Here is a 27,547-nt window from a genome sequence, read left to right on the forward strand (position 1 = left end):
CCTTAGTGAGAGAGGAAGTGTGCCCTGGCTCAGTGTCTCAGCCCAGGATTGAGGTTACTTGGAGTCCTAGCTTTGTCTTGTCACATACTTTGGTCACACAGTTAGTTTAGGTACGCCATCAGATGGTTTTGTTAAGGGAATTTATCTATATTAAGACTGTCAGTTTGCATGGACGATGAGTAACAGTAGACTCAAGGAGTGATGATGTTGTAAGTTTACCCCGCATTCCTAGAAGTTATCTGTAAGATTGCCATCACAAAGTTGATTTGCATAGTCTTAAGCGATATACAATATTTTGGCCTTTCAGGAATTGGGCTTGGGTTATTAAAATTTCCCAGACTTCCAGAAGGAGGATCCCAGTCAGCACTAACATTTGAGATGTGGGTTTGCCATCTAGTGGGCATCTTTGAATATGTATGTGTTATAAATACACGTGTAACATGCACATGTGTGCAGACACGTGGGCACCCGCCCTTTCAGGGTTTCAACAAAGTTATTTACCTTTCTTTCTCATCCTTAATGCTTAAAGTTCAAGCAGGATTTCGGACACAACCTGATTGGCAAAAGCGTCTGTTGTCTCAGCTTATGTGTGTCAGGGTAGAAGAAGGATTCATACTGTGTGTGATCGCACATATAGTAGAGAGTACCTGAGTTCCGTGGGGGCTCATTTGAACTTTCTGTACTTCTCCGTGCCTACCTTTCATGCTCTGCTTGAGAGTCACTGAACCAGAACAGAACACCGAGGGACACATCCCAGGCACTCTGCCTGTCCCACAGCAGATACTCAGTAAACATTCACTTCCTTCCTTTTCAGTCACGCCCACTTTCAGAAGAGTTGTATTCCACATGACAGTTTCAGTGTGCATTTGGTGTGTGAGGCTTTGCCATGTTCGAAGCATTGCTACAGTCCAGGGACTTACTTTTGTGAATGCAGAGCTGAAGAAAACCTAGTTGAGGACACACGGAGCTGGAAACAAGAGTTTTGCAAGAGATTCCAGCAGGTTAGTTCTCAGACATTTGGAGTAGATTTTCTGGAATTTCAAGCTAGACTTTCCCTTGGAAGGACTATCACACCCATGCTGGTTTTCCCCGACAGGGAGTGTTCTAGTGGTCAGGGAAGAAATGGACACAAGGAGGAGACTCATCATCTCCCATGGGGTGTGAGATACTGAGTGAAGGTCGGAGAGGGGATTTTAAAAGGTTTTGTTCTGATTTATGAAGGGAATCCCCCATTGATGTGCTCGTGGCATGGAGGTGGAGACTTAAATTCCCTTTCTGTTATTTTTGGATGTGGGTTAGCGTTTCTTTGGAAAACAACATCGTGTGGAGACAGGCTGTGAAGTGGCTGAGCTTCGTCTGGAAAACATAAATGTACAGACCATAAAACTTTAAAAATAGACATATTATACTTTCCTCATGTGTCTTTAAGTCTAAAATTAAACGACAGCAAAATGATAAAGTGGAACATGGGACGTTTATTTTAAAAGTAATACATATGTTTGGTTAAAGAATTCAGAAAGTACAAAATAATATCAAATAGAAAAGGGGCAAGTTTTCTCGTCCAGAGCCTGTCTTCCGTTCCTTTGGTGATTAGCACTGTGACTGTAATGTCTATGCTGACGTCACAGCTTCCTGATGGCACAGCCTGATTCAGTGTCTACTAACTCCCTGCTGTGAATGATGAGAAATACAGTCACATCTGAGGCCTTTCCATTTCCTGCTCCCCTCCTGTGTTTTTCTTACTTTATTGTTTTCCTCTTTATTTTTGGTTGTGACTGTAAATTTATTTCTTTATCTTTCTTTGACAGGGTCTCACAATGTACCCCTGACTGACCTGGAATTTGCTATGTAGACCAGACTGGCCTTGAACTCACAGAGCTCCACATGCTTCTCAAGTGCTGGGATTATGCCCTGGAACTTTAAATTCTTGTTTGGTCAGTATTAGTGGTGGCCTCATCAAGGCTCTGTTGCAATACAAAATACCTACATATGAAGAACAGAGGTTTACTTTGGTTTATGGTTCTAGAGGGATCCATGATCTAGACTAGACTTATGGGTTATTGACGGGAATATTTATCTTCTGGTTGAAACTGTGGATGTGCCCATTTCTCAGCACATATTTTGCAGGGTTTTTTTTTCTCTTCTGCATATGCATCAAGGGTCTGTTATTCTGTTTATTGATATTTAGGATTGTATTTTCCCCTTAAGAACTGACCCATTCTTTACTGGTATAAAATGACCTTCTTTATCCTATTCATAGTTTTTGCTTTGAGGTATTTTGTGTTTTGCTTGACTTTGAAAACAAAACAAAACTGACCTCTCATTTTCTTTCTTCCCTTCGTTGTATGTGTTTGTGTGTATATGGGGGTCTCTCTCTGTCTCCCTCTCTCCCTTCACCTCCCTATCCTCTGCTCTGGCGATTGAACCCAGGGACTTGTGCATGCTAAGCACATACTCTACTATTGAACTGTAGTCTCTGTTTCATCTTAAAAACTTTTAATTACACTTTATTTATTTGTATGTGGGTGGTGGTGGTGGTGTGTTGGAGGAGGGGCACAGAATGTATGTAGAAGCCAGAGGGTAACTTGGCAGAAATCAGTTCTGGATTCTAGGAATTGAACTCAGACTTTCAGACTTGATGGCAAGCACCTTTGTATGCTGAGGCATCTTGCTGGTCCTTTGTATTTCTTGTGATTTATATTAGTGGTTTATCTTCTCCCCTTTTAAAAAACATTTAATTGGTTGCTATACCAACTCAATAGTTACATTTAAAGTGTGCTTTGCAGGCAGTGTGTAGTAGATTCTTGCTTTTGAAGAAATGTTTTATTTTAAATTAAATGTTTATGTGTGTCTCTGTGGGGGTATGTACTTGTGAATACCATGCCCACAGAAGAGGGTGTCAGTTCCTCTGGAGCTGGAATTACACGAGGCTGTGAGCTGCGTGAGGTCGGTGCTGGAAATTGAACCCTGGTCCTCTGCAAGAGCAGTGTGTGCTCTTAACTACTGAGCCTTCTCTCCAGTTCCAAAGTTCTAATTGGTGTTCTAAAATATAATTAGTAACATTGTTCAAGAAGATCACCTTCTGTTTGTTTTCTATTTGTCCCATCTGTCATTTGCTCCACTTTTTCTGCACACCTTTAAAATTTATTTTACTAGCTTCTTAAAGGTTAAAATACAATTATTTTTTCCCTCTATTCCTTTCCCTTCCTCAAATTCCTCCCATGTCCTGCTCCTTTGTTCCCTTCCAGACTCCTGGTATCTCCTCTCCCTAACTGGTATCGTTATATATATAAACATGTAAATATATAGATGAGTCCTATATATTTCTATTGAGTCCTTCAGTGGCCCATGTATACGATTTCAGGGCTGACCACTTGGAATCGGATAACCAATTAAGAAATTCCTCCCTGAAGGAAGATTCTTTGTCCATTTTTTTTGAACTAATAGAATTTGTGAGCATGGAGTATGGGGCAGAGGTATAGTTTCTGCACACACACACATGCACACTGAGGCCAGAGGAGAGCATAAAGAATTCCCTTCTATTGCTCTTTGCCTTGTTCCTTTGAGGCAGGGTCTCTCCCTGACCCTGTAGCTCATGTTTTTCAGCTAGGCTGGCCACCAGCAAGCCCCAGTGATCCTCTTGACGCTGCCTCCATAGTGTTAGCTTTAAGGAAAGTGAGAGACCATGCTTGGCTGGTTACATGTGAACTGAGATCTGAGCTTAGGTCATCAAAGCTGTGCAGCAAGCACTCTTAGTCATGAGCTAGCTCTCCAGCCCCATAGAAAACTTCACAATTTTGCTTTATCTCCTTTATTGCTATATCAGCTAGAATTTATTTTTGAGGCAAGCACAAAAAACAGCTCAGTAACCTGGGACTCTATTTAGGTTGGGTTATGCACTTCCTGAACTTTGCTTCTAATAATGCAATCGATAGCCCAGCTCCATTACCAGGAAGTGCTATGCATATACAGTGCTCTCTGAATAATGGACCCAGCAACTCTGGACCCCCACCTGCATAGAGCTACACATACATCCCCTCTCTGATCTGTGGGGTAATTTTTTCCCCCAAGAAATGAAATTTTTTTGTCAATTCTTTGAGAATTCCATACAATATATTTTGATTATATTCACCACCTACTTCTCCCCCAGATCCTCCTTTCCTCTTTTATTTATTTATGTGTTTTTTTTTTTTTGACAGGGTCTTTTTATATAGCCCTGGCTGTCCTGGACCTCGCTCTATAGACCAGGCTGGCCTCCAACTCACAAAGATCCACTTGCCTCTGCCTCTTTAGTGTTGGGATTAAGGATATGCACCACCACACCCACATGCTCTTCCTCCTCCTCCTTCTCTTCCTCCTTCTCTTCTTCTTCTCTCTCTTTCTCACTTTCTCTCTCTTTCTCTCTCCTTCTCTCTCTCTCCCTCCCCCTTCCCTCCTCTCTCTCTTAAATAACTCACCTCCAGTTTGTTCAGACATACACTCCAGGGTTTATCCAGGGGAGCATGGTCAATTGTGCAAGGGGCCACACTCTTTAGTAAAAGTGTCTCTCCATCCCTTAGAGGCCAGCAACTGTTAATAGTTCCTTGGTTGGGGTGGGAGCTCACGGACAAGCCAGTCCATGTTATAATGTTGATTGTCTTGATCTTGTGCAGGCTTTGTGTAGATAACCACAACTGTTGTAAGTTCACGAGTGCAGAGGTCCTGTCATGTCCAGAAAATATTGTTTGGTTCTTGTCCTCCAAAACTTCTGGCTCTTGCAGTCTTCTGCTCCCTCTTCAGTGATGGTCCTGAGCCTTGGGAGTGAATTCATGATGCAGGGCCCCATTATTCTCTGCACTTTGTTCGTGAAAGACAGTTTCAGTTCATATACATTACCAATGTATCTGGGCACAAAGAACGGAAAGATCTGGCTCGAAGTGGTTTAGAGTTCATTCACAATTAAATCAAACTGTGTCCTCAAGTGAACTTCTAGGGAGAATCCCCAACTTACCATCTCATACCTATGCATACTTGAGCACGCATATGATTAAAATCAGATGCATTGTGGGCAGGGGCACATACCACAGAAAAAACGATTACACAGAGTAATCTATCAGTTAGAAGAGAGAACCGCTCTCACTGTATCCCTTAGCGACTGAAGTCACCCTTTCACGGAACTCCAGAAGAGGAAGCCCTGAACAATAAGAGGGACACTTCAGAGTCTCCATTCATGTGCTCACTGCTGTCTTGCAGCGTCTTCTGACCTGTTCTATTATTTTGCTTTAAATAAGGTTTCTTTGCTACTTTTGCAAATCTGTGTGGGCTTTGATTTCAACTCTTCCAATAAAAGGCCAAGAACTTCGAACCCCCCGATCCTGACCCAACCAACGGTTGTTGGTTTTGTCCCTTTAGTGGCTGCTCAAAAGCTTATATTATCTATCATTTTTTTAATCTTAAAATATTATACACATATAGTGTAGGAATTTTGCTGTAAATTATATAGCATGAGAGCTTTACAATAGGGGTTGGAAAAGATGGTTTAACAGATAAAAGCATCTGATGCTCTTGCGGGAGACTCAGATTCAGTTCTCAGCACTCACGAGGTGGCTCACGACTTATCTGTAAGTCTATTTTCAAATCGGATGCCCTCTCCTGACCTCTGCAGGCACCTGGAATGCACGTGGTGCACATATATACATGCATGCAGACAAGACGTTTGTACACATAAAATAAAATTTTAAAAAGAACCTTATAAGAGTATACTTCCATTTCTCCCCTCTGACATGTTTTGTCATACGGCCTACCTTTCATTTCTATAAGTCCAGTTAGAATCTTTCTTAAAAAAAAAAAAAAATCCCTGCCCCACTTTGAGATAGGGATTTATACAGTCAAGGTGACCTCTGTAGTCACCCATGTAGTTTTGGATTATCTTGAACTCCAGATCTTCCTGTCTCTAGTTCCCAACTTCTAATATTACAGGCATGCGACACCACACATGGCTTTTTGCTGTTTAATGAGACAGTCTATGAAGCCAAGGCTTGCTTCAAACTCACATCCGTCTTGCTGCTCCAATTGTTGAGAATACAGACATGAGCCACTACAACCAGCTCAACTTGTTGAATGTGTAGAATATACGTGTAGCTGTCTTAACACCCATCTCTGCTAATTCTAGCATCAATTCCAGTTCTAGATCACCTTCAGTTGATTGTTCTGGGTAGTGGTTGTTTCCGGCCGATTTGCGCATCTGACCACTTTGGATGTCAGGCATTATGAATTTTTATCCTGCTGGATGTTGAGTACATTTTTACATCTCTATAAACGTTCCTGATTCATTGGTTACAATTTGCTCCTCTGGGATCTTGTTAGGCAGGTCTGGAGCAGCACTCAGGGTAGGCTAATTTTCTACTGAGGCAGGCAAGGCTTCTTTGGGTGCTCTGCCCAGTGTCCTGTAGATAAGTTTTTCTACTCTGGTCATGGAAACCAACACTATTCCCAGCCCGAGCAAAGGACCAGAACTGTTTTCTCTAGTCCTTAGGGTTCCTTGTTTTCTTTGCCCTCCCATTCTTCCTGATCCTCCCCAAATGACATTCTGTCACAGCAAGAAATCCCACTCTGGGTCCCAATCTCTGTCTGCTTCCCATTGCTGTGACAAAACACTGCCCCAAAGCAGCTTTCCGAGGGAAGGGTTTATTTCAGCTTACAGTTGTAATCCTTCATAAAGGGAAGTCAAGGCAGGAACCCAAGGCAGGGGCTGAGGCACAGCCATGGAGGAGTACTGTTTACGGGCTTGTTCCGCCTGTGTTCTTGTATAATGCAGGGCCCCCTGCCTAGGGTTGGCATCCCCTTCAATGAGCTGGGCCCTCCCACAGTAATCATTAATAAAGAGAATGTGCCACAGACTAATGACACAGGCATTTTCTCAGTTGAAATTCTGTCTTCTCAGATGACTCCAGCTTTTGTCAAGTTAAAAAAAAAAATCTAACCAGGACCCTATACTCCTTCCATGTGATAAAAGCCTGATTCGTGGATGTCTAGCTGTTCCAAGTATGTTAAATTCTTTCTTTTTTTTTTTTTTTTTTTTTTTTCTGAGACAGGGTTTTTCTGTGTAGTTTTGTGCCTTTCCTGGAACTCACTCTGTAGACCAGGCTGGCCTCGAACTCACAGAAATCATGCCACCACCGCCCGGCTCAATTAGTTAAAAGCTTTTCTTTTTACATTTCTTGGGGCGGCGAGTAGTTCTATGGTGTATTACCTTAGCTGTCATTCACATGTGGCCCCTTGGCTTGGTGACTGTTCTAGCTTATTGGTATTGTGATAAACAAACACCATGACCAAAAGTAACCAGGGGAAGAAAGGTTTTTATTTACTCTTGTGTGTTACATTGTATCCTTGAGAGAAGCCAAGGCAGAGACCATGGCAGAGACCATGAAGGAACTCTGTTTGCTGGCTTGCTCTCTTTACTTTCGTATATAGCCCAGGACCATCTGCCCAGGGGTTACACCACTTATGTGGTGACCTTCCCACACGACCTAGCAATCCGGAAAATGAATCCACAGACCCACAGGCTGGTCTAATGGAGGCCATTTCTCACTTGAAGTTCCATCTTCCCAGATGACTCTAGTTTATGTCAAGTTGACATAAAATTAATTGGTATAATTATTTTAAAAGGATTTTGGACTCAAGGTGTGCTTGTGAGGAGAGGCTGGGAGTGGTGATGGTAATGTGTAGTTGGGTGGTAGTTTTGTCTCAGGGTAGCCCAGGCCTTGATTCCTGTCCTTAGCACTACACGGTAATTAAATACATAAATAAATGAAAATTGAAAAATTGTTAACTTGTATCCATGGGACCAAATTGGGACCAGTTTTCTAAAGGGAGTTTCCATTGCTTCTGCCCAGATCACAGCAGTCGTGGGACCTCTCTAGTGTTCTTCAGAGGCTTCTGCCTAAGGCAGGAGGCTCAGGCTCCAGCATCTGTATATCACTCCCATGTCACAGTGATGACTAGGACATGTGATCAGAATGGCCTTAGACCTGTTTAAAGCTCAGTGCCTCAGGGCTGCTTCACAGTCTGCTCCTTGAGAGCAGTGATTCTCAGCCTTTCCTAACACTGCGACCCTTTCATGCGGTCCCCTCATGTGGTGGTGACCCCCAGCCACAAAATTATTTCATTGCTACTTCATAACTGTTTTTGCTACTGTTATGGATTGTAATGTAAATAGCTAATATGCAGGATATCTGATATGCGACCCCTGTGAAAGGGTCGCGACCCACAGGTTGAGAATCGCTGCGTTAGAGGGAAATGGATGGGGTGGTTTTCATATAATTTTTCTGAGAGAGCTGGTAGCATGTGGTCTGCTGTCCTGTGTGCCTAAACAGAGCCCACCATTATTTTTCAGTCAAATTTTTAGCGTAAACATCATTCTGTCTTCAATTTGGTACGATGTATGGCTGAGAAGGCTGCAACCTGTCAGGACTTTAGAGTTGCTAAGTCCAACCCTTGGCCCAGATTAGTTATGAATTCAGCCCAACATAAAATTGTAAACTTAATTAAAATGTTATGAAGGGTGAAGAGCTTTTTTCCCCCCCCCCCTCCATTTCAGGGTTCTCGAGCGTGAACTTTGTAGATGACGATGTCGCCTGGTAATGTCACGCAAAGTAAACACGGAACTGCGGACCTCTGGATTCTAGGATGTGGCCTTAGGCCACTCTTCACTCAGCATTGCCCAGAGAAGCGAAAGGCTTGCACATTCCAGCGAGTCCAAAGCGTCATTTTCCTGCTGTGTAAAGCAGGGGGTTTCAATCTCTTTTCCAGGTTCCGGTGACGTCCCCGGGGAGATGCGATCTGAGAAGCACCAGGGGCCTAGCTCGCTAGCGGCAATAAGGTTTGTGATCCCCCAAAGGCTGAGCTGTGCATCCCTTCTTTTTCTCAAGCCCCCGCTGCGCGTTGATGGGGCTGGCCTGGCCGGCCGGTGGCGCCAAGTCCCAGGAGAAGCGGGCAGACCCGCCCCCGATGGCATTGCACTCGAGGCGGAGCCGGGCCTCCAGGGCCGCCTCCTGGCGGCGCAGTCCAAGAGGGAGATCCTTGGGGCTGCTCCTCACCACCTCCCCTTCCCCGGGCGGCCTCACGGTGGCCGCGTCCGGGGTGAGTACCAGGGGCTGGAGCTCCGCGGCTGCGCGCTCCGAGCTCTGCTCGCCCGGCTGCGGGGCTGGCGGGTCCACGGGATGGGACCGGGCGGGCGTGGAATCGGCGCGGTCAGGCCTCGATGCGGCTGTCCAGCCTGGCGAGCGGCCGGCGGGGCTGGGGAACCGGCAGAGGCCCACCTCGGCGGGGCTCCAGCTCGGGCTCCGGCTCGGGCTCCGGCTCTGGCTCCGGTTTGGGTGCCGGCGCCCCAAACGCCCAGGGCCGGGGAGATGTTGCGCGCAGATGGGGAGATGCAAGGCGCATCCGTGACGTCCCGCGTCCCGGTGCTGGCCCAGGCTCCTCCACCAGGCAAAGGCCCATCCTTGTGGGTCCGGGTTAGATAGACAAGGTTTCACCTGGGGAGACAGCTCAATGGAGCTGCACAGGTGAGGGCCGGGCGAGCGCTGAGCTTCCTCAGCAAGAGGTAGTCACCGGGGATTTGAAGGACTTGAGACACACCTGCTGTGGGTCGGGCATCTGATCCCTCTAGGGTCTGTGGATCCGTATCTCTTGATGGTCTGGCTTTTCTTAGATAAAGGTGATTAACTCTTGGTTTGGGGTTCGGGTGTTGAAGGGTGTGGGTGATAAATACGGAGCGAAGGCCTTTGGGGGCGGTAACCTTAAGATTCCAAGGGCGCTTGTGGTTGCAAAGTGTGGCCAGCTGCCCTGGTTCTGACTGGTCTCCCCACTGTTTTGGTGATGAAAGAGCAGACTGGTCTCCCCACTGGTTTGGTGATGAAAGAGCAGAAAGAAAGGTAATTTGAGAGCTGAGAAAAGGCCTCTCTGTCTCATTTTAAAAACAATTCTCTCTCTCTCTCTCTCTCTCTCTCTCTCTCTCTCTCTCTCTCTCTCTCTCTCTCTCTCTCTCTCTCTCTCTCTCTCTCTCTCTCAAGAAATCTCAGGTTGAGCAAGTGAAATTCAAGATAGAGTGTTTTGGAAAGCTGTTCCAGCACTCTGCCAGAGAGTGATGGGACCTGTATCCCGGAAAGGAGACAATGCTTTGTTGGTTAGTTTTCCTTTTCTTCGTTTTAAAGTTAGTTTTAAAGAACGGATTTGGGCTCTGCGGACACTGAAAACTCCATGAGATAGCACAAACGTTTGTGTACCTGACCGCTTTGGAGAGAGGTCCACAGTTTTGAGGGTTAAAAACAATCTCAAAGACAATTGCTGACCATGCTAAACTGTTTGAGGAAGAATAGGCAGGGCCCTAACAGCGACTCCTTTTATTACATTTTATGTGCCACTTGATGTAAGTATTTAGTACCTTTTCTAAGCTGGGCTAGTTATGGTGTGTGCTTTATCTGGAGAGTCGTACAAATGCTTTGGGAACCAGCCACTGAATCTCTCCTTGAAGACCTTTTATCCACAGTGGGGACATCCGAAGCAAGTCAGTCCTAACCTGGAACTCACAATTACAGTCCAGACTGGCCTGGGAGTTGGGTGGGTGGGTGGACGATTCTTCTGCTCCAGTCTTCTCAGTACTGGTATTATAGCCATGAACCACAGGTGACTCCTGGCTATTCTGGTCTTTTTTTTTTTTTTTTTAACCCATCAGTGAACAATGGTATGTGTCAGAATTATCCAGGTTCCTGTTTAAAATATAAATTTCTTGGCTCCTCCCCAGACCATTGGAACAAAACCTTTGGGTGTGGACCCAAGAATAGGAATTTTAAGAAGAGTACACAGGGTTACCGTTCTCTGGCTAGTGCGGAAGTTCGCTGACAGCTCTCTCTCTCTCTCTCTCTCTCTCTCTCTCTCTCTCTCTCTCTCTCTCTCTCTCTCTCTCTCTCTCTGTATGTGTGTGTGTGTAGATAGGTGCTGTGGGATGTCTTTCTGTACTCTGCGAATATATGTTGCTCTGATTGGTTGATAAATAAAGCTGTTTGGCCAATGGTGAGGCAGAATAAAGTTAGGCGGGACATTCCAACTGGAGAGAGAGAAGATGAAAGCCTCTGAGTCTTTATCCAAAAGGGTCTTAGATGAACTGCTTTAGTTCCTGTTTCCTCACACCTTATATACCTTTCTCTGCCCTGCCGTCACTTCCTGGAATTAAATATATATTGGCTATAATAATGGCATTTTAAAATTTTAGAATATTTTAATGGACAATTACTTACTTTTACCAGAAAGCAACAACATTATTTCTGGTAATGAGCCACCCCCAACCCTGAATTAGAAACTTTCTCAAATTTGTTTCAGTGACTATTTCTACTATTTTGTACAGGTAGAAGAAGTCATGCACACACACATATGTTGCAGAATTGGGGTTGTGTTTTATGACATCTTTATGTTTTTTTTTCCCTACTTGTCTATGGGTGAGCCCTTCTACCATAGTTAGTGTCTTTTAAACACCCACTTTGGGGTGTGCATGCTTATGTGCACACTTATGTGAACATGAGGAGGCCAGGGGACCACCACTTGTGTCATGGGTTAAAAGCCTGTGTCAGCATACCTGGCTCTTTTCGGTGGATTCTATGGATCAACATCAGGTTCTTATATGGTAAGCACTTTACTGACTGAACTCCAGTCTCTTATACACCCTTTTAATAAAAGCATATGTTCTAGGATTTAGTCTGTCAGTCAAATCAGGTTCCTGTATTAACTTTTAGGTTCATTTCAAGGTTTTGTTATTTTAGCAATGCTGATATAAATACCAAGATCTCCTCTGATCATATACTCAATGATGGAATCAAGAGTTTTATGTATAGCAAAATGCATTTTAAACATTCCATTTTCATATATCTTCTTATTGTTTTTCCTCACCAGAAGGAAAACTGATATATCTCATGGTTCTCTTTCATCCTGGGTCCATTCTCTTTCACTGGCTCTCAGACTTCACTGCATGTATGAGTCACCTCTTGTATAAGTTTCAGTCTGGGTCTCAGAGGTAGCTGTTTGGATCTGTCAGTTCTGGGGTGGAATTTGGAAATCTGCCACTTTCCACACTCCTCTAGAGAGCCACCAATGCACATTTGGAGCCACAGATGAGAAATGCTTTTAAATACACTTAGAGAATCCAGATCACTTACCTGTAAACAGTCACACACTTGGTAAGAAGTTGAACTATCACTTTGAGATATCAGAGGCCTGTTTCCTCCTCCCCCCAAATTATCTTAGAGCTTCTCAGCTCTTAGGGTCATGGGTAGACCTGACCTGTAATGACTGCAGAAGGTGAACTTTAAAAAAAATTTTTTTTAATTTGTTCTTTCACACAATACATCCCTACCAAAGTTTCCCCTCTTCCTCTCCTCCCAGTTCCTCCCCATCTCCCCTCTCCCCTAAATCAACTCCTCCTGTTTCTCTTAAAAAACAACCCCCCCCCAAAAAAACAAACAAACACAAACAGGCCTCCCGAGGATATCCACCCAACATGGCCTAACAAGTTACAATAAGACTGGGCATAAACCCTCATATCACAGCTGGACATGCAACCCAGTAGGAGGAAAAGGGCCCCAAGTGCAGGGAAAAGAGTCACCCCCCCCCCCACTCCCATTGTTAAGAGTCCCGATAACACCAAGCTACACAACCGTAAGGTATATGCACAGGTCCTGGCTCAGACCCATACAGGGTCCATACTTGTCACTTCAGTTTCTGTGAGCCCTGCCTAGTTGATTCTGTGGCCCATGTTCTCTTACAATAAGAAGGTGAACGTCTACTGACCCCACTGCAGAGTTCTCAGAGAGCTGGAAATGGCATAGAAAGACAGACTCAGTGAGCCTCTACTGAAAACTCCCAGCGGAAATTCTTGTGACTTCTGCAAACATATATTACATAAAACACCTTTCAGTCATTTGCTAGTTGGGTTTGCTTCATGTTTCCTGGCAACTTTGGTTATAAAATGGGTGTTGTGGAGCCACATGCATGCCCTTGACGGGGGTAGTGGATCCTTGCCCCTTCCTCTTTCTCTTACTTTTTGGCTCCAAGGTAAGAGCTTGTGCTTCCTACAGGCTGCCTACCATGATAGGTTGCCTCACCACAGCCCATAAACAATGAGGCCAATCGACCATGGGCTGAACCAGGTCAAATTGTGAGCCCAAATAGTTCTTTTCTCAGCCCATTATCTCAAGACTGTGCACTCTCGGACAGAAAGTTAGGAGCGGCTCCCACAGTACAGCTTGGGTTCCCGGAAGGGGTGAGCTGGGTGGTAGAGGGAAGTGGTGGGTGTGATCCAGAGCTGCTTTAGAAAGGAAAATGGAAGGGTGCTAAGGTGAGCCTTTTCGATTGTTAAACGTCTAAGATGATACTTTGTATCTGTTTAATACCTTTTCTTCTTCCTTAATCTCTGTTTTCCACATTCTCTCTCTCTTCCTCTCCCCTCTCTCTTCCCCCTTTCCTCCCCCCTCTCTCTTCTCCCTTTCTTCTTCCTCTCTCTCTTCCCCCTCTTTCCTTCCCCCTCTCTCTCTCTTCCCCCTCTCTTCTTCCTCCCTCTCTTCCCCTCCCTCCTTCCTCTCTGTCTCTCAGTCTCTCTCTGTCTCTGTCTCTCTCTCTTAAATATAGTCCCCCTTTCTTCAGTAGGCTTGAATTATGTCATATCCTTATTCATATAGTATATTTTAGAAAGTTATGTGTTAGGTTGATTTGGGGCATCAGGAATACACAGAGTTGGAATCTTTTTGAGAATTGAGTTAACTGGAGCTATACTCAGATTCTGACTTTATGATTTTTTTGAACATTTTATAATACTTTAATTTTAGGTTGCTTAAAAGTTTTGAAAATGCTAGAGAACATTCATCTAGCTTCTTCTAATATAGTGACCCCTTTACACAGCCATGAGACCTTTTATCAATACTATCTAGACTTCATTTCTCAATACTGTTGATGGCCTTTATTTGTCAATACAATATTAACAGGTTTGCAAGGTGGGCAGGTCTCACCTGGTGATGTGATAGCCTCTTGAAGATTATGTTAGTTCCTCTGTGAGGTTAGCACTTGACTGAGAATCTTTGCAGCTAAGCAGAGCACAAAACTGTTCATCCTCAAATTTCCTCCATTAAATTTAATGTCCATTGGTGAAACTGGCTGGAAGCAATGATGGCTGTAGTATGATTTTTTTTTTAATTCCTGGCTCCTAAATTGAAAATTTCCTGCAAGAAAGAGCTACCTTTTTGTCTCCTATCCCTTTCTTTTATTACATTACTTATATCAGTATACACTCATGGAAATTCATTGTATTCTGTGTGTTAAAATACAGGGCCGCATTAAAAAATATTATTAAGCATTTCCAGTGTGGAAGTTGAAATGACTTAAATTTTAACACTTGTTTATTTATTTAGTGAGTGTGTGCATTTGTGCAAATCACCTCTGCACATGTGTGGAGGTCAGAGGACAACTTGTGGGAGTGAGTTCTATCCTTCTACCATGTGAGTTCTAGAGATCAAATTCAGGCTGGCAACTTGGTGACAGGTGCCCTTATCTGAGAAGCCATCGTGCTGACTCCTATGTGGTAGTGGTTGTTATCCATTTCTATACCATTCTTACCTCAAAGGTGCCATAGGCATCAGGATAATGGTCACTCAGAAGCTCCCTAGGAGGTTAAAATTGAGACCTAAGGAAAGTGGGAAAATATGTACAGTAGTCAGTTCCTGGGAGCTCTGGTGGAGTACCAGTATCAGCTTTTCCTCTGTGCTGCCCCAGAGAGTCTCAAGCAGCAGAACCAAATGTCCAGGGCTACGTGCCCACTCACACACCCTGTCTATGGTACATGTGGGTAGCCTCAGAGGTATTGAGATGCTGACGTTAGTGTTCATCAGCTGCCGAATGCCACCACATCCTTTCTGTGTGGTGCAATGAGAACACATAGTGCATAAATGTGTGGTACCTACCATATCTGCCGTGGAGGCACGGAGAGGATGTATTGCTAAGAGATTTCCCGAGAATGGATGTTTATGCCATGTTGCTATTGGTTATAACTTCCTAATTAGATTATTTTTATTATTATGGAAAGTTTAAAAAACACAGACATAGAAAGACAAGGGGCCCTTAGGTTAATATCACTTACCTAGCTCAATGTTTTACCAATCTTGTTTCATGTGTTACTATTCTTTGGAGTGAGGAGGGGCAAGCATATTTGAAAAACAAGTTGCAGACATTTAAGGTCTGGGAAAAGACTCAACTAAATAAAGGCAATACTTCCCTTTCTGGCCCGTGGATGTCTGAGCCTGTGCTTATAAGTGGCAGGTGCTCAGAGTGTAGTTGTTGTGTTGAGGGAAGAGAAAATAAAAACAAAGTCTAGGGCAGATTTCTAGAAGGGAAAGGTGGGTGAGGGTTGCCCTTAAATAGTTCCTTGATGTTGTCTGAATTTGCTTTCTGCAGATTGCTCTGTTATATCCCATATCAGTGTCTCGATTAAATATAAGAATGGCTCTGGGAAGAGGGAGAGTTTCACAGTTACTTAAAGAATAGGACAAATAAGCCCGACGTTGCCTTCCCGAGCACCATCCAGGAGTCACCGACCCTAGAGAGAATTTCCTTTTGAAAAGCCACCCTGTTTTTAATGATAGAAGTATTATATACTCATTAAAGAAACATGGACATTATTGTTAAAAGTATCTGTACTTCAGCAGCATTATGGTTATTATTTTGGCTAATATTCTGATAACACATGAGTCAGAATGATAGACGACAAGTGCTTGTAGCTCTGGGAATATATAGCAGGTGTTTGGGTGTGCCTTCTCATTAAATTCTTACAACATCATTATGAAGTGAGTATGTTCCAACCTCCCAAGCTTTATATAAGCTAGGGAACTGTGGAGAGAGGTTGTCCCCAAGCCTCTGGTCACTTAGCTGACATGCAGAGAATGGGGTGGGAGATCCCTCTTGAGTACAGAGAGGTGTTTTAACCACTTCGTCTGTTCTTTTCCCCACAGAAACAAGTTTTAACCTTGAACTTTCTTCTGTATCATCAGTTTTATGGAAGACACTTAAGCTTATAAGGGGTAAGTGATTGTTTTTTTTACCTGGGCCAGATTTAGTCTCAAGTGGGATTAGGAGTGGAGGACTAATGATTAAGCATTAGTCACACTCTTTGCTTTGAGGATAAGTGTCTTGTCTTTGAACAAATTCTATATATTGCAGTTCAGAAATATGAGTTTGTCATTATTCATAGCTCTTTAGTTCTCAGGTAGAATTCTTAAAAAATATTTTTAAGGCTGGTGAGATGGCTAAGACTACTTATTTCTCTTTCAGAGGACTCACATTCAGTTCCTAGCACCCACATTGGGCAGCTCACAGCTGCCTGTAACTTCAGCTGCAGGGGACTTGATATTCTTTTCTGGTCTCTGTTGGCACCTGCACTCACACGCATATACCCATACACAGACATATACATAATTACAAATACAATCTTAAAAATTATTTAGCACAATTTTAGATTCACGGAAAAAAATTGAACAGAAGGTATGAAGTTTTCAGACCTCACTCCCATCCCCTGTAGTTATTTACTTATTTATTTACTTATTTTGTTTTTTTTTTTCGAGTCAGGGTTTCTTTGTGTAGCCCTGGCTGTCCTGAAATTTGCTCTGAGACTAGGCTGACCTCAAACTCACAGCAATCCTCCTGCCTCTGCCTCCCAAGAGCTGGGATTAAATGCGTGTGCCAGCACCACCTGGCTTGGCCAGGTTTTAAAATTAAGTCAAGCCTCCCCACATCCTGTAAATGAGAGAGCTACATGTGTGTTTTTTTTTTTTTTAAATCTTTTCTGCTCCTTACACTGCATTCATTTTGTGATCATAGGTTCCTTTAATTCAGTGAGAATTTCCAGGCAGTGTTTCCATAACTAGCTTTTAGAAAAGCCGTGTTCAAAGGCCATATTTACAAAAGCCTTGTATAAAACACGATCACCAATCCCCACATTTAAGTTTCCTGAAAAGAAGTTCACCAGCCCACAAGGGGTTGTCTAGCTGGCCCAGAATCCTGATGGCTTCCTGCCAACTGAGAGGAAGAGAGCAGGCCTTGAACTAGTCCCAAGGATAGGGACCGGAAGATGTGGAGAGTGAGAGGGCCACGAGACGCACCTGGATGTTTCAGTTGCGTGCATTGAGCCTATCCAGGCATGAAGGAAAGAAATGAACTGTCCACATGAGGGGTGTGGCTGATGAACACAGGGGCTTACACCTAGTTCCCCTCTTTAACCAGCTGTGTGGTCCTGGGCAGGCTAACTGGCCTTTGTGAGCCGGTTTAGTGGGCCAGGGTGCTTGCAGATGAGTCTGACACCCCAGTTTCACCCTTGGGGTCCACATGATGAAATGCAAGAATGACAGTTCCCACAAGCTGTCCTCTCACCTCTGTGCCCAGCCCCATAGATAAATGCCGTTTTAAAAACTAAAATTCTTACAGAGAATTGTTTGCCTGTTGTTCCCAATTTTCCATATGTATTGAAGTCTTAGTTCCCAATGTGATGGTACTTAGCACAAGTACCCCACTCCTTTGGGACTTTTAGGTTAAGGTGAGGCCATGAAGATACAGCCTTCATGTTGGGATTAATAGTCATATAAAAAGAACAAGAGAGCCGGGCAGTGGTGGCGCACGCCTTTAATCCCAGCACTTGGGAGGCAGAGCCAGGCGGATCTCTGTGAGTTCGAGGCCAGCCTGGGCTACCAAGTGAGTCCCCAGAAAGGCGCAAAGCTACACAGAGAAACCCTGTCTCGAAAAACCAAAAAAAAAAAAAAAAAAAAAAAAAAAAAAAAAAAAAAAAAAAAAAAAAAAAAAAAGAACAAGAGATATGCAATCTAGATTTTAATTCTCTCTCTCTCTCTCTCTCTCTCTCTCTCTCTCTCTCTCTCTCTCTCTCTCCCCCTCTCTCCCTCCCTCTCTCCCTCCCTCTCTCCCTCCCCCCCCCTCTCTCTCTGTGTGTGTGTGTGTGTGTGTGTGTGTGTGTGTGTATACATAAATACCAAGGAAAGGCCATTGGGGATTTAACAGTACCAGGGCCCCTAACTAGAGGCTGACCCTACTGGACCCCAATCTGAGATTGCCAGAAAGCCTCCAGAAGCGGGAGAACTGAAGTCATGGTGTTTTCTTATAATAGTCGAGCAGGGGTGAGGCCGAGGGACTGCTGTCTGTGAGGCTGCCTAGGAAGAACAGGCCCACAAAGAACCCCAGGTCACCTGGCAGACAGGTCTGCTTAGTGTACACAGGGAACTGTAGTTCCCATTAGGGAGAGGTCCAGCCTGCTCTGATGAGGACCTCAAGTGGGGGGTGGGGTGGTATACGTACTTTATGTATGTATGCATGCCTTTCTTTTTCCTTTCTTGTCACTGGTGATTTAACATCTTGTGCTCAAACTCTCCTACCCCGTTGGTTTAGAAATTATCCCGAGTCTGGCTTTAGCACTAGCTGCATACTGAGGCGTAATGGGACTTCGCTGGTGCAGAGAGGATGTGGGGGGTGTTGTAAGCTGTGCCCCACAGGTCCTCAGCAAGTATCCTTACTATCTAGTGAATTTACCGGTCTCAGTGGTAGACCTTAAGTACCCTGAAAAGCTGCATTTTTTGTTAATAACGAAGCATGGCTCCTCTTAGAGGCGAATTTATATTATCCCACCTCGTGATATTGAAGTATGAAATCAGGATACTTTATCACCTGTGAGGAACACCATTGATAAAGTGGTGGTCCAGGTGGCTGCCAGTACATCTGCCCACTGGCCATCCCTGGACTAGTATCTTTAATGCAGCAGCGAGAGTGATTGTGACTATTTGGTGGCTGCTTTAGTGTGTGCCAGGAGGCTGGTCAGTACTTTATTTGCTCGTCCAGCCCTATAGGAAGGTAGATGTTATCTAGCTAGGTGTTTTTTTTACCCCCACTTTCCAGATAAGCAAAGAGAGGCTCAGTAAAGTGACTGGGAATAGATCTCATGGCTAATATGTGGTAGAATTGTGGTTTCTGTCTGAACCCAAGTCACAGATCTTTACTTGTTTTTCTCGTAGATTGTTGACCTCCTCTCTTTGGGTCCTCTGGTGTTTCTTGTCCCACCCTGCCTCTGTTGGACTCTGCCCTGGACTAGCATCTCCCTGAGACTGTGACTTGGCTGGGATCGGGTTTCTAATATGTGCTGAGGCCTGTCATTTTAGAACAGGATTTCTATTTAAAACAACACATCCTTTGTGATTGCCTTTCAGTGGTTTCTGGACCAGAACTGCTGGGCAATGGCAATCATCACTCCTAAGTTACCTTCTTAGATTGGAAAAGTCTGGAAACTTCTCCACTCCAGCTGAAGCGGAGATACGCGCTGCTCACAAAATAAGAGACATGGGCTGTAAGCCACCGTACCACCTCTCCTATAGATTACGATTATTGTTGCTCTTTACCCTATGCCTGACTGTGGTTGGATGGGCCACCAGCAACTACTTTGTGGGTCCTATTCAAGTGATCCCCAAGGCAAAGATCTTCATGGCTAATTTCCACAAGATGCTACCTCTGGGGAAGGAAGACACTCTGGCCCATGATGTAACCATGAAAAAAGCAGAACTTGATGACTGCCCTTTTGTGTCTCCAAACCTCAGTAAGTATTTGCTGTTTTTGTTTTGTACTACAAAAAAATGATTTAATAGATGTGCAGAGAAGTACAAAAGTCAGGAGAATACAGCCTAATGAAGTTTCACAAAATGAATATACCTTGGAGTCAGCATGCCAGTTAAGAAATGATGTCTCTTAAGAATTTTGTAGGACCCATACTTTTCTCCTTCCATATCCTGACTTTAGGATTCACTGGTCTTTGAACCTGACACGGGCAGCATCTGTTGTGACTCAAAATTATGCTCAGCTACTACTTTGTTTATTCTCGTCCATATACAGTTCAATCCTATCATTTGAGTGAACATCATTTTATCATCCATACTGCGTTAGGTCAGCTGATCTGAACTTGTGGTTCTGTTCCACGTGCTTCTCACTTTCTTTCTAAGACAGCGGACTGCCTGGGCATGCTCTCCTGAATTAATGATGGAAGATGCAAGCGTGGGCAGTCTTTCACTGGCGTCTTATCTGTTAGTGCTCCTTTGGCCAGAGGAGTCAAGAGATAAGACTAAGTTCTTCAGCGTTGTTTTAGGCTTATTTCTTCAGGATCTTGTATGTTTTGATTTCTTGCCTTTCAGCATCAATGAACAATACATTGGTTTTAGTGGACATGGTATATTGGAAAGAGAAAAATTTTCACATATATTGATTCTTCAGAGCATCAGAGGGCTCATACTTTCCCAGAAAGCTCTTTAAGTCCTGTCATGTATTGGTCCCTGCTGTCTTTTTTTTTTTTTTTTTTTTTTTTTTTAAATGGTTGCTGCCTTTTAAGCCACAGCTGTCTGAATCAGCAGCTGCAACTCCATCACTAACAGCAGCAGTTAGGCCGCAAGGGCCATAGCCTGGAGGGAAATCTGTTCCCTCAGGCTCCAACTCTCGCAAAGCTACGAAGGGAACTTAACTAAACCTCTGTCCCCCTAAAGAACTCAAGATCCAAAGGTTAAGGTGGAATTCTGCTCTTCAGAGAGGCTGAATAGCAAGTAGCTCACCTCCTCTCCTTGCTCCAAAAAGCCCCGTACTTCTTGTCCCTCCTTATAAACTGCTTTTCACCTGGCTCTCCTCCCTACCACTTCCTGTCAGCTAGTTGCTGACTCAGCCTCCTGAATGCAGATGAATTTTATTTCATCAAACACATCTTTGCATCATTAAACAAACGTTCCAGAGCATAAGCGAAAATAACACACCTTGAAATAACATTCTACAGCAGGTCCCCTTACCCAGAATGTCTTTCCTCAATCCATGCCTGTCTAGTGGGTTCCTATGTAATTACCTGAAACTCGGCTTAGATCGCTTTCCTCTTCTAGGAAGGACTCAGGGATTGCCTTGGCACCAGCCCCAGCCGGAGCCCCAGGAAATCTCAGCTCCTTGTGTGCTACACCTGCTGTTCTGGTCACAGTGTGGTGCTCATCTGTTTGTGTTTCTTTCTCTGGAGAGACAATAAACAGCAGTATGTGGACTGGGTGCCCTGTTCTGACTGCATAGTCCAGCTGCTCTCCCAGACAGGCATCTCTGGCTCCCTGTGTACACTAAGAGAATGGTTTGTTGGGTGGCCTGGGGCTCTTTGCAGATCTCTTCCTAACCTGATATGGAAACTGCAGTCTCTCTATCTTAGTATGCCTCAGGCTATTGAGAGAGGCCACAGGTACAGCGTGTAAACAGCTTGAGAATTTAAAGCCCGTTCCGTGTATGTGGGGGTCTCAAAGCGGGTGTAAGGTATAAGGAAGGTTATCTTAGTCCCTAAGCAGAATTCTGCCTCCTCCCTTACTAGTCAGTACAGCCTTTGAATTCAGGTCAGAAAATGGGGATGCTTTACTGCAGTCTGATATTTGAAGCCTTGCCCAGGATTGATTACCATGGACAGTCTTGAGTTTCACTGGCAGGTGCTGTGTTAGCTGGAAATGTCTACCCTAGTGGCATTATGGGAGAGGAGTTGCAGAGTGTAGGTGGTTGTCACCCTGGCTAGGGAGTGAGGTGGCCTTCAGCTCCTTCCTAGCGCCTTGCCTGCAGGAAGCTAAGCATGAGGGGTGGAGGGCAGAAGTAGGAGAAGGGCCCTGTGCAGGCATTGAGTCTGCAGAATGTTCTTGGCTTTTGTATTCCACTCTTCTTTCGGTGGAGGAGTGACTCAGTCTTTTCTGGTCTCTAGTGAGCCGTGAGGTGGCAGGCACGCCTCGTTCAGAAATGGATCCTAGAGCCCAGAGTTGATTGCCCAGGCACAGGACATGCTCTCAAACACCAGTTATGTGCTTTGTCACCAGGCTGGCATTGTCTTACCGTTCTATGTACAGTTCATGACGACATGGGACTCCTCTGGTGCCCACGGTGCACCAGGCAGAGGGCCAGCCAAGCCTTCATCCGAGTCAATTGTGCAAACCCCAGGGCTTTGTGCCACAGCCCCTCTTACAACACGTGTTGATTGCAGGAGGCCAGAGCAAGCTCATTTTTAAGCCAGACCTCACTTTGGAGGAAGTCCAGGCAAAAAACCCCAAAGTGTCCGGAGGCCGCTATCGCCCCGAGGAATGCAAGGCTCTGCAGCGGGTTGCCATCCTCATCCCCCATCGGAACAGAGAGAAGCACCTGATATACCTGCTGGAACACCTGCACCCCTTCCTGCAGAGGCAGCAGCTGGACTACGGCATCTATATCATCCACCAGGTGAGTGTGGGGCTTTCCCCGGGTCCCGTACTCCTCGGAGGCAGCCTCAGGTCTGTCTTTCTGTCTTGGGTGAAAGGATTATCATCAAAAGGAAAGTTTTCTTCCTTCAGAGAGCAGAGGAAATTCTGATCCCGAGTGTGGAGTCACGGACCAAGCGCCGTGTGAAATGTTACTATCCTAAAATGTACCCTGGAAGGAAGCCTGTTTTTTTTTTTTTTTTTTTTTTTTTTTTTTTTTGCAAGCCCTCCCACGTTAACCAGCACTTGCCCATGCACACCCCTGAGCTCTCCTGCCTCTCCTGTTCCTTCTGGGTTGGACTTCTGCCTGTTGTTTATTGAGTGTGGCTGTGCAGGAGAGATCTCAGGGATTTCGTGGAGGGCCAAGTGGTACAGCCAGCCAGCCAGTTCTGTGGCTTTCTAATCGCCCCGGCCTTTAACTCCACCACTGTTTATCATGCCAAACAGGCGAGGTTTATTTTTCACTTTCCCGACTCACTCATTTGGCTTCCAGAAGCAGTTAGGAGGAACAGCACGTAACCAAGGGTAGGCCGCCTTGGAAGAGCTCAGCTTTAAGGTCAGTCAGTCAATGGTGGGCGTCTGAAGAGGCCTCTGTTTGGTATTAACGTTTATTAAAAGAGAAATAGAGCATCAATTTAAACATCTGTGTCTAATCTTTTTATTATCATCCTGGGCCATTTAAATAACACCCCTTCAGATCCTTATAAACTAAGAAGAGCGGGGGCAAAAAGTCATTACTGCTTACTTAATATTGGATGTAGCTGATAATACCAATTTTGGGTAGAATTGACAGCTCTTGGGTTCTCCTGTGTAGTATATACTTTGAAAGATTTGATAATCAGGGCCTTATCTAGTCCATCTGTGTCCAGTTTTTAGGCCTTGAAATAAAACTTTAGAGTTTTCTTTTTTAAGATTTATTTTTATTTTATGTAGATGAGTGTTTGCCCACATGTATGTAAGTACATACTAGTGTTCATGACTGGTGTCCACCGAGGTCAGAAGAGGGTGTTGGGTTCTCTGGAACTTGATTCACAGACGGTTGTGAGGCGACATGTGGGTGTCGGGGACCAAACCCACATCCTCTGCAAAGCAGCAAATGTTCTTAACCACTGAGCCACCTCCGAAGCTCCTGTAGCTTCTTGTGTGTGGTTTCTTCTTTGAACGGGGTCCTATGTCACCCAGGCTGGCCTGAAACACAGCCAGAGATGATCTCCAACTCCTCAACTTCCTGCCTCTGCTTCCCAAATATTGGCATTGTAGGCAGGCATCCCCACACCCACTTCCACTGGAGGTTGAACTCAGTGCCTTCTGGGTGCTGGCAAGCATTCTACCAACCGAGCTAAATCTCCAGCCCACTTACTTGGTTTTAGAATTAATTTTGTTTTTTAATGTCATTGGCCAAAATGGTGATTTATTGAGTCTGAGTTATTACTCAGGATGGGTAGCTACCAAAGTGTGGCACTATTTTTAGTTTGCTTTCAAAAATTATTTGTGTGTGGGTGCTTGTGCTTGCTGGGGCATGATAGCTTGGGTTGTTTGTCTCCTTCTACCGTGTTGAGTCAGGGTCTCGCTTACTGTGTCTGCTGTTAATACGGCACATTAGCTTACCTGAGAGTTTTCCAGGCCATTCTGTTTCTCCCTTCCATCCTACACAGGAAGGCTGGAGGTGCAGCGGGTGCACCCCATCTGGCTTCTTTTTTTCTTCAGTTGGACCGGTCATTGGTTGGCCACTCCCACAGTTCTGTACCACCTTTCTCCCAGCATGTCTTGCAGGCAGGACAGCTTGTAGGTTGAAGGTTTCATGGCTGGGTTGGTGTCCCAATCCTTCTACTGGAAGCCTTGCCTGGTTACAGAGTCATCTGGCTTTTTTACTGTGAGTTCTGGGGATCGAACCCAGGTTGTTAGGCGTGTGTGGCAGTCTCCCTAGCCCCCCTTTTGTCTCCCGCTCCTCTTCCTGCTCCTTCTCCTACCCCTCCCCCACACAGATTGGCCAAGTTAGCCTGATGAAAGCCTCAATCCTCCTGCCTCTGCCCCTGAGTACTGAGATCATAAGGAGCATGTGCCATCACCCCGCCTGGCTAGGTCTTCTGTCATTTGTATGAGCAGAAACGTATCTACTTTGTTACTCTTCCAGGAAAGTGCTATGGTAATATCTAAATTGCATGTACTCTTGTTACGATAAACTGTCAAATCAGACTTTATTCTCACAGAGTTTGATTTGCCTTGAACAAAGCAATACTGAAAAGTCCTTGGGTCATAGTCCATATGGAGTGTTGATGGTATTGCAGGTCGAGTTTCGTTAGATCCCTCTGTAAGGCCACTGAGGAATAGCCTCTGCCGTGAGTGGTGTAACAAGATTTTTTTTTCTTTGTTTCCAAGAAAGTTTTAAGTAGCTTAGAAGTATTAGCAACAACCTTCTCTGTTGATGGGTCACAATTTCTTGATCTTTGCTGGCAAGCTCTTAACTTAATCTCTCGGAAGTTCAGTGCCAGTGTGTAAGGTTAGCCGGAGGTCAGCGGAGGGCTGACAGGACAGTAGTGACGCGATGTGACAAGTCCATTCAAGAGGCTTTGCAGTTTTATATGGAGTAATAAAGATACTCTAGAAATCGAGCTTGGAACACTTAACATGAGCTCTAGCCTCGGAAATCTAAGTGCCCCATTAATGTTGTTTCGTTTTTATTTGTATTTTTAAGCTACATTAAATTTTTTTTTGTGTGCTAAAATACCACATAAAATTTATCATCTCAGCTGTTTTGTTTTTCATTTTTTAAGAACTATCTCGTTAACTTTTAAGCATACTTAGTATTAAGTATGTGGGGTGCGGTGGGGTGTGGGAAGATGATTCAGCAGTTAAGAGCACATTGTGCTCTGGCAGGGGACCAGTTTGGTTCCTTGCACTCAATTCCAGCAGCTCACATCTGTTTGTAACTCTAGCTCTAGAAGATCTGATGTCTTCTTTGAAGGCACTTACTCTCTTGTGGCATATGCTCACATGAGCATACACACACACACACACACACACACACACACACACACACACACACACACAGAAAAGTATTTTTAAAACAGTGAGGATGTTTTCTGATCTGGTATAGTGGGTCATTCTGTTATCTCAGCATTTGGGAGTCTGAGGTAGGAGGATTGCTGCGAGTTCTGGGCCAGCTTGGTCTACAAAAGGAGGAATGTCTCAAAGACAAAAAGAAAATGTACTGTCATTAAACTTTTTAGTCTTTCTAAGCATATTATCCACCATCAGACACCTTGCCAGACTCAAGGGGATGCTTTTAGATTGCAGAATATAAATATGTGTGCAACGCGAAGCCCAAACCGGTCTTTTGTGATCATTGCATTTCCTCTCTGGATCCTGGTGTGTGTTGTCTTGTGAATTCACAAGGGTAATGTGGCACCCCGGAATGGGTGTGGAGGGGAGAACACTGGGGAACCTCATCTCCAGAGCTCTTTTTATTTTGATTTCCCTCCTCCACAGACTGGAAGTAAAAAGTTTAATCGAGCCAAGCTCCTGAATGTGGGCTATCTGGAAGCTCTCAAAGAGGAAAAATGGGACTGCTTCGTATTCCACGATGTGGACCTGGTGCCCGAGAACGACTTCAACCTTTACACATGCGGTGATCAGCCCAAGCACCTGGTGGTCGGCAGGAACAGCACTGGCTACAGGTAAGGCCGCTCTGGCTGTGCAGTGGGTAAGACTGATCCAGGCTGTAATGGATCCAGAATGAGTTAGGGAAGCAAGAGATGGGGGGCGGGGAACGACCCATTTTCCCTTAATGTGCAGAACAGCAATTAAAGGATGAAATGAGGGGGGAAAAAGACCTCCACGGCCTTGACAAGAAGCACAAAGACAAAGGGAAAGGAGAGGAATGTAGTTCAAGCATAGCAAATCCTGGTGGCCTCACCCTGCAGCACCTGTGGCAGGACATGACAGGCTTTCGCACACAGTGGGATTCTAGTAACCGCCCATCCGTCCTGATTTCCTCCATTGGACATGATGGCGCCCCCTTGGCCAGTGTTTGGACATGCTGTCTCTTTTGAAGATAGTTTGCCAGAGTTCTAGGGAAAGGTGAGGGTGCATGTGTCCACCTTAAGAGTCTGTTTGGGGGACGGGCGGTGGTGGCGCACGCCTTTAATTCCAGCACTCGGGAGGCAGAGCCAGGTGGATCTCTGTGAGTTCGAGGCCAGCCTGGGCTACCAAGTGAGTCCCAGGAAAGGCGCAAAGCTACACAGAGAAACTCTGTCTCGAAAAACAAAAAACAAAAAACAAACAACAACAACAACAACAACAACAACAACAACAACAACAAAGAGTCTGGGAACCAGGATATCCAGGACAAATTCCTGTCTTTCAGAGCCACCATGGGAAATGCCACCATTCCTTCATTCCTCTCCATTTCGGTCCCCAGGTTTTTAATTGTATTTTATTCCAGCTCCTAGTCAAAGACAACTGAAGGGAAATATGGATCGAGATAAGGTCTAGGGAAATTAAACTGAGTGCGTGCAGCACACACGTCCCTGTCACCTTCCTCCAAGCCCTGCCATTCATGTAGACACTAGGCTAGGGGTCAAGAGGCCAGGTTGAAGAGGCAGAGTAAGTACTGGTAGACTGGGACAGGAAGCGCCTATGGACATGTGTTAATCTGCAAACACAGCTGTGAGCACTTAAGTTAGGAGGGTGGGAGAGGAAGTCGGGACACAGCTAAAACTAAACGGTGAAATATGGTGGGGGACTCTGGCAGAACATACAGAGTGTGAAAGGGAAACCGAGTCTCTTGACGCTTTCCTTGGTCTTTGCTTCCATGGTGCGTCTGCAGTACAGGCCTCTCACTTTGGACTGACTACTTAAGTGGTTTCTTTTGTAACTCTCCTGAGAATTTCTCTCAGGGTAGGAGCGTAACCCACATCTGCACCCTGCTTATGAGGTCCCTGGAATGAACCAAAGTTTGATTCCACCAAAGTTCACCCTCTGAGGAGCAATGTGTTTATTAGGCTTATTTATATAGATCATAGGTGAGAGGCCGCTGCAGTGTAGAAGGATGTGTGACCCTAAAGCAGCCTTTCTGGATGGTCTGCACTAAGCATGGGGGTCAGTTTCCCAGTGCCCACATAGATGGTGGTCCATTGGGCTAACCTTCCCTAGCCCAGGTCATGTAGCTCAAGGCCATGAGACCTCAAGGCCATGTGTAGTTAGGGCGT

General features: G+C 44.9%; 1 protein-coding gene across 4 annotated transcripts in view; it reads left to right on the forward strand.

Moving 5' to 3' along the window:
* Positions 1-860: 860 nt before the first annotated feature.
* B4galt4 (beta-1,4-galactosyltransferase 4) overlaps positions 861-27,547 on the forward strand; it is a 38,645-nt gene continuing 11,958 nt past the window's right edge. Inside the window, exons 1-7 of one of the 4 annotated variants that reach the window (XM_076548854.1) lie at positions 861-1,001; positions 1,809-1,934; positions 8,791-8,860; positions 16,026-16,094; positions 19,275-19,657; positions 22,088-22,320; positions 25,827-26,014. In XM_076548854.1, coding sequence (XP_076404969.1) covers positions 19,405-19,657; positions 22,088-22,320; positions 25,827-26,014 — 674 coding nt within the window. In that variant the 5' untranslated portion in view covers positions 861-1,001; positions 1,809-1,934; positions 8,791-8,860; positions 16,026-16,094; positions 19,275-19,404. Of the gene's footprint in view, positions 1,002-1,808; positions 1,935-8,649; positions 8,861-8,963; positions 9,121-10,057; positions 10,166-16,025; positions 16,095-19,274; positions 19,658-22,087; positions 22,321-25,826; positions 26,015-27,547 lie in introns of those variants that run through there. The other 3 variants (XM_042259295.2, XM_006975747.4, XM_076548855.1) reach the window with 3 other exon arrangements.

This window comes from Peromyscus maniculatus, chromosome 12, assembly GCF_049852395.1.
Source record: "Peromyscus maniculatus bairdii isolate BWxNUB_F1_BW_parent chromosome 12, HU_Pman_BW_mat_3.1, whole genome shotgun sequence".
Lineage (NCBI taxonomy): Eukaryota > Metazoa > Chordata > Mammalia > Rodentia > Cricetidae > Peromyscus > Peromyscus maniculatus.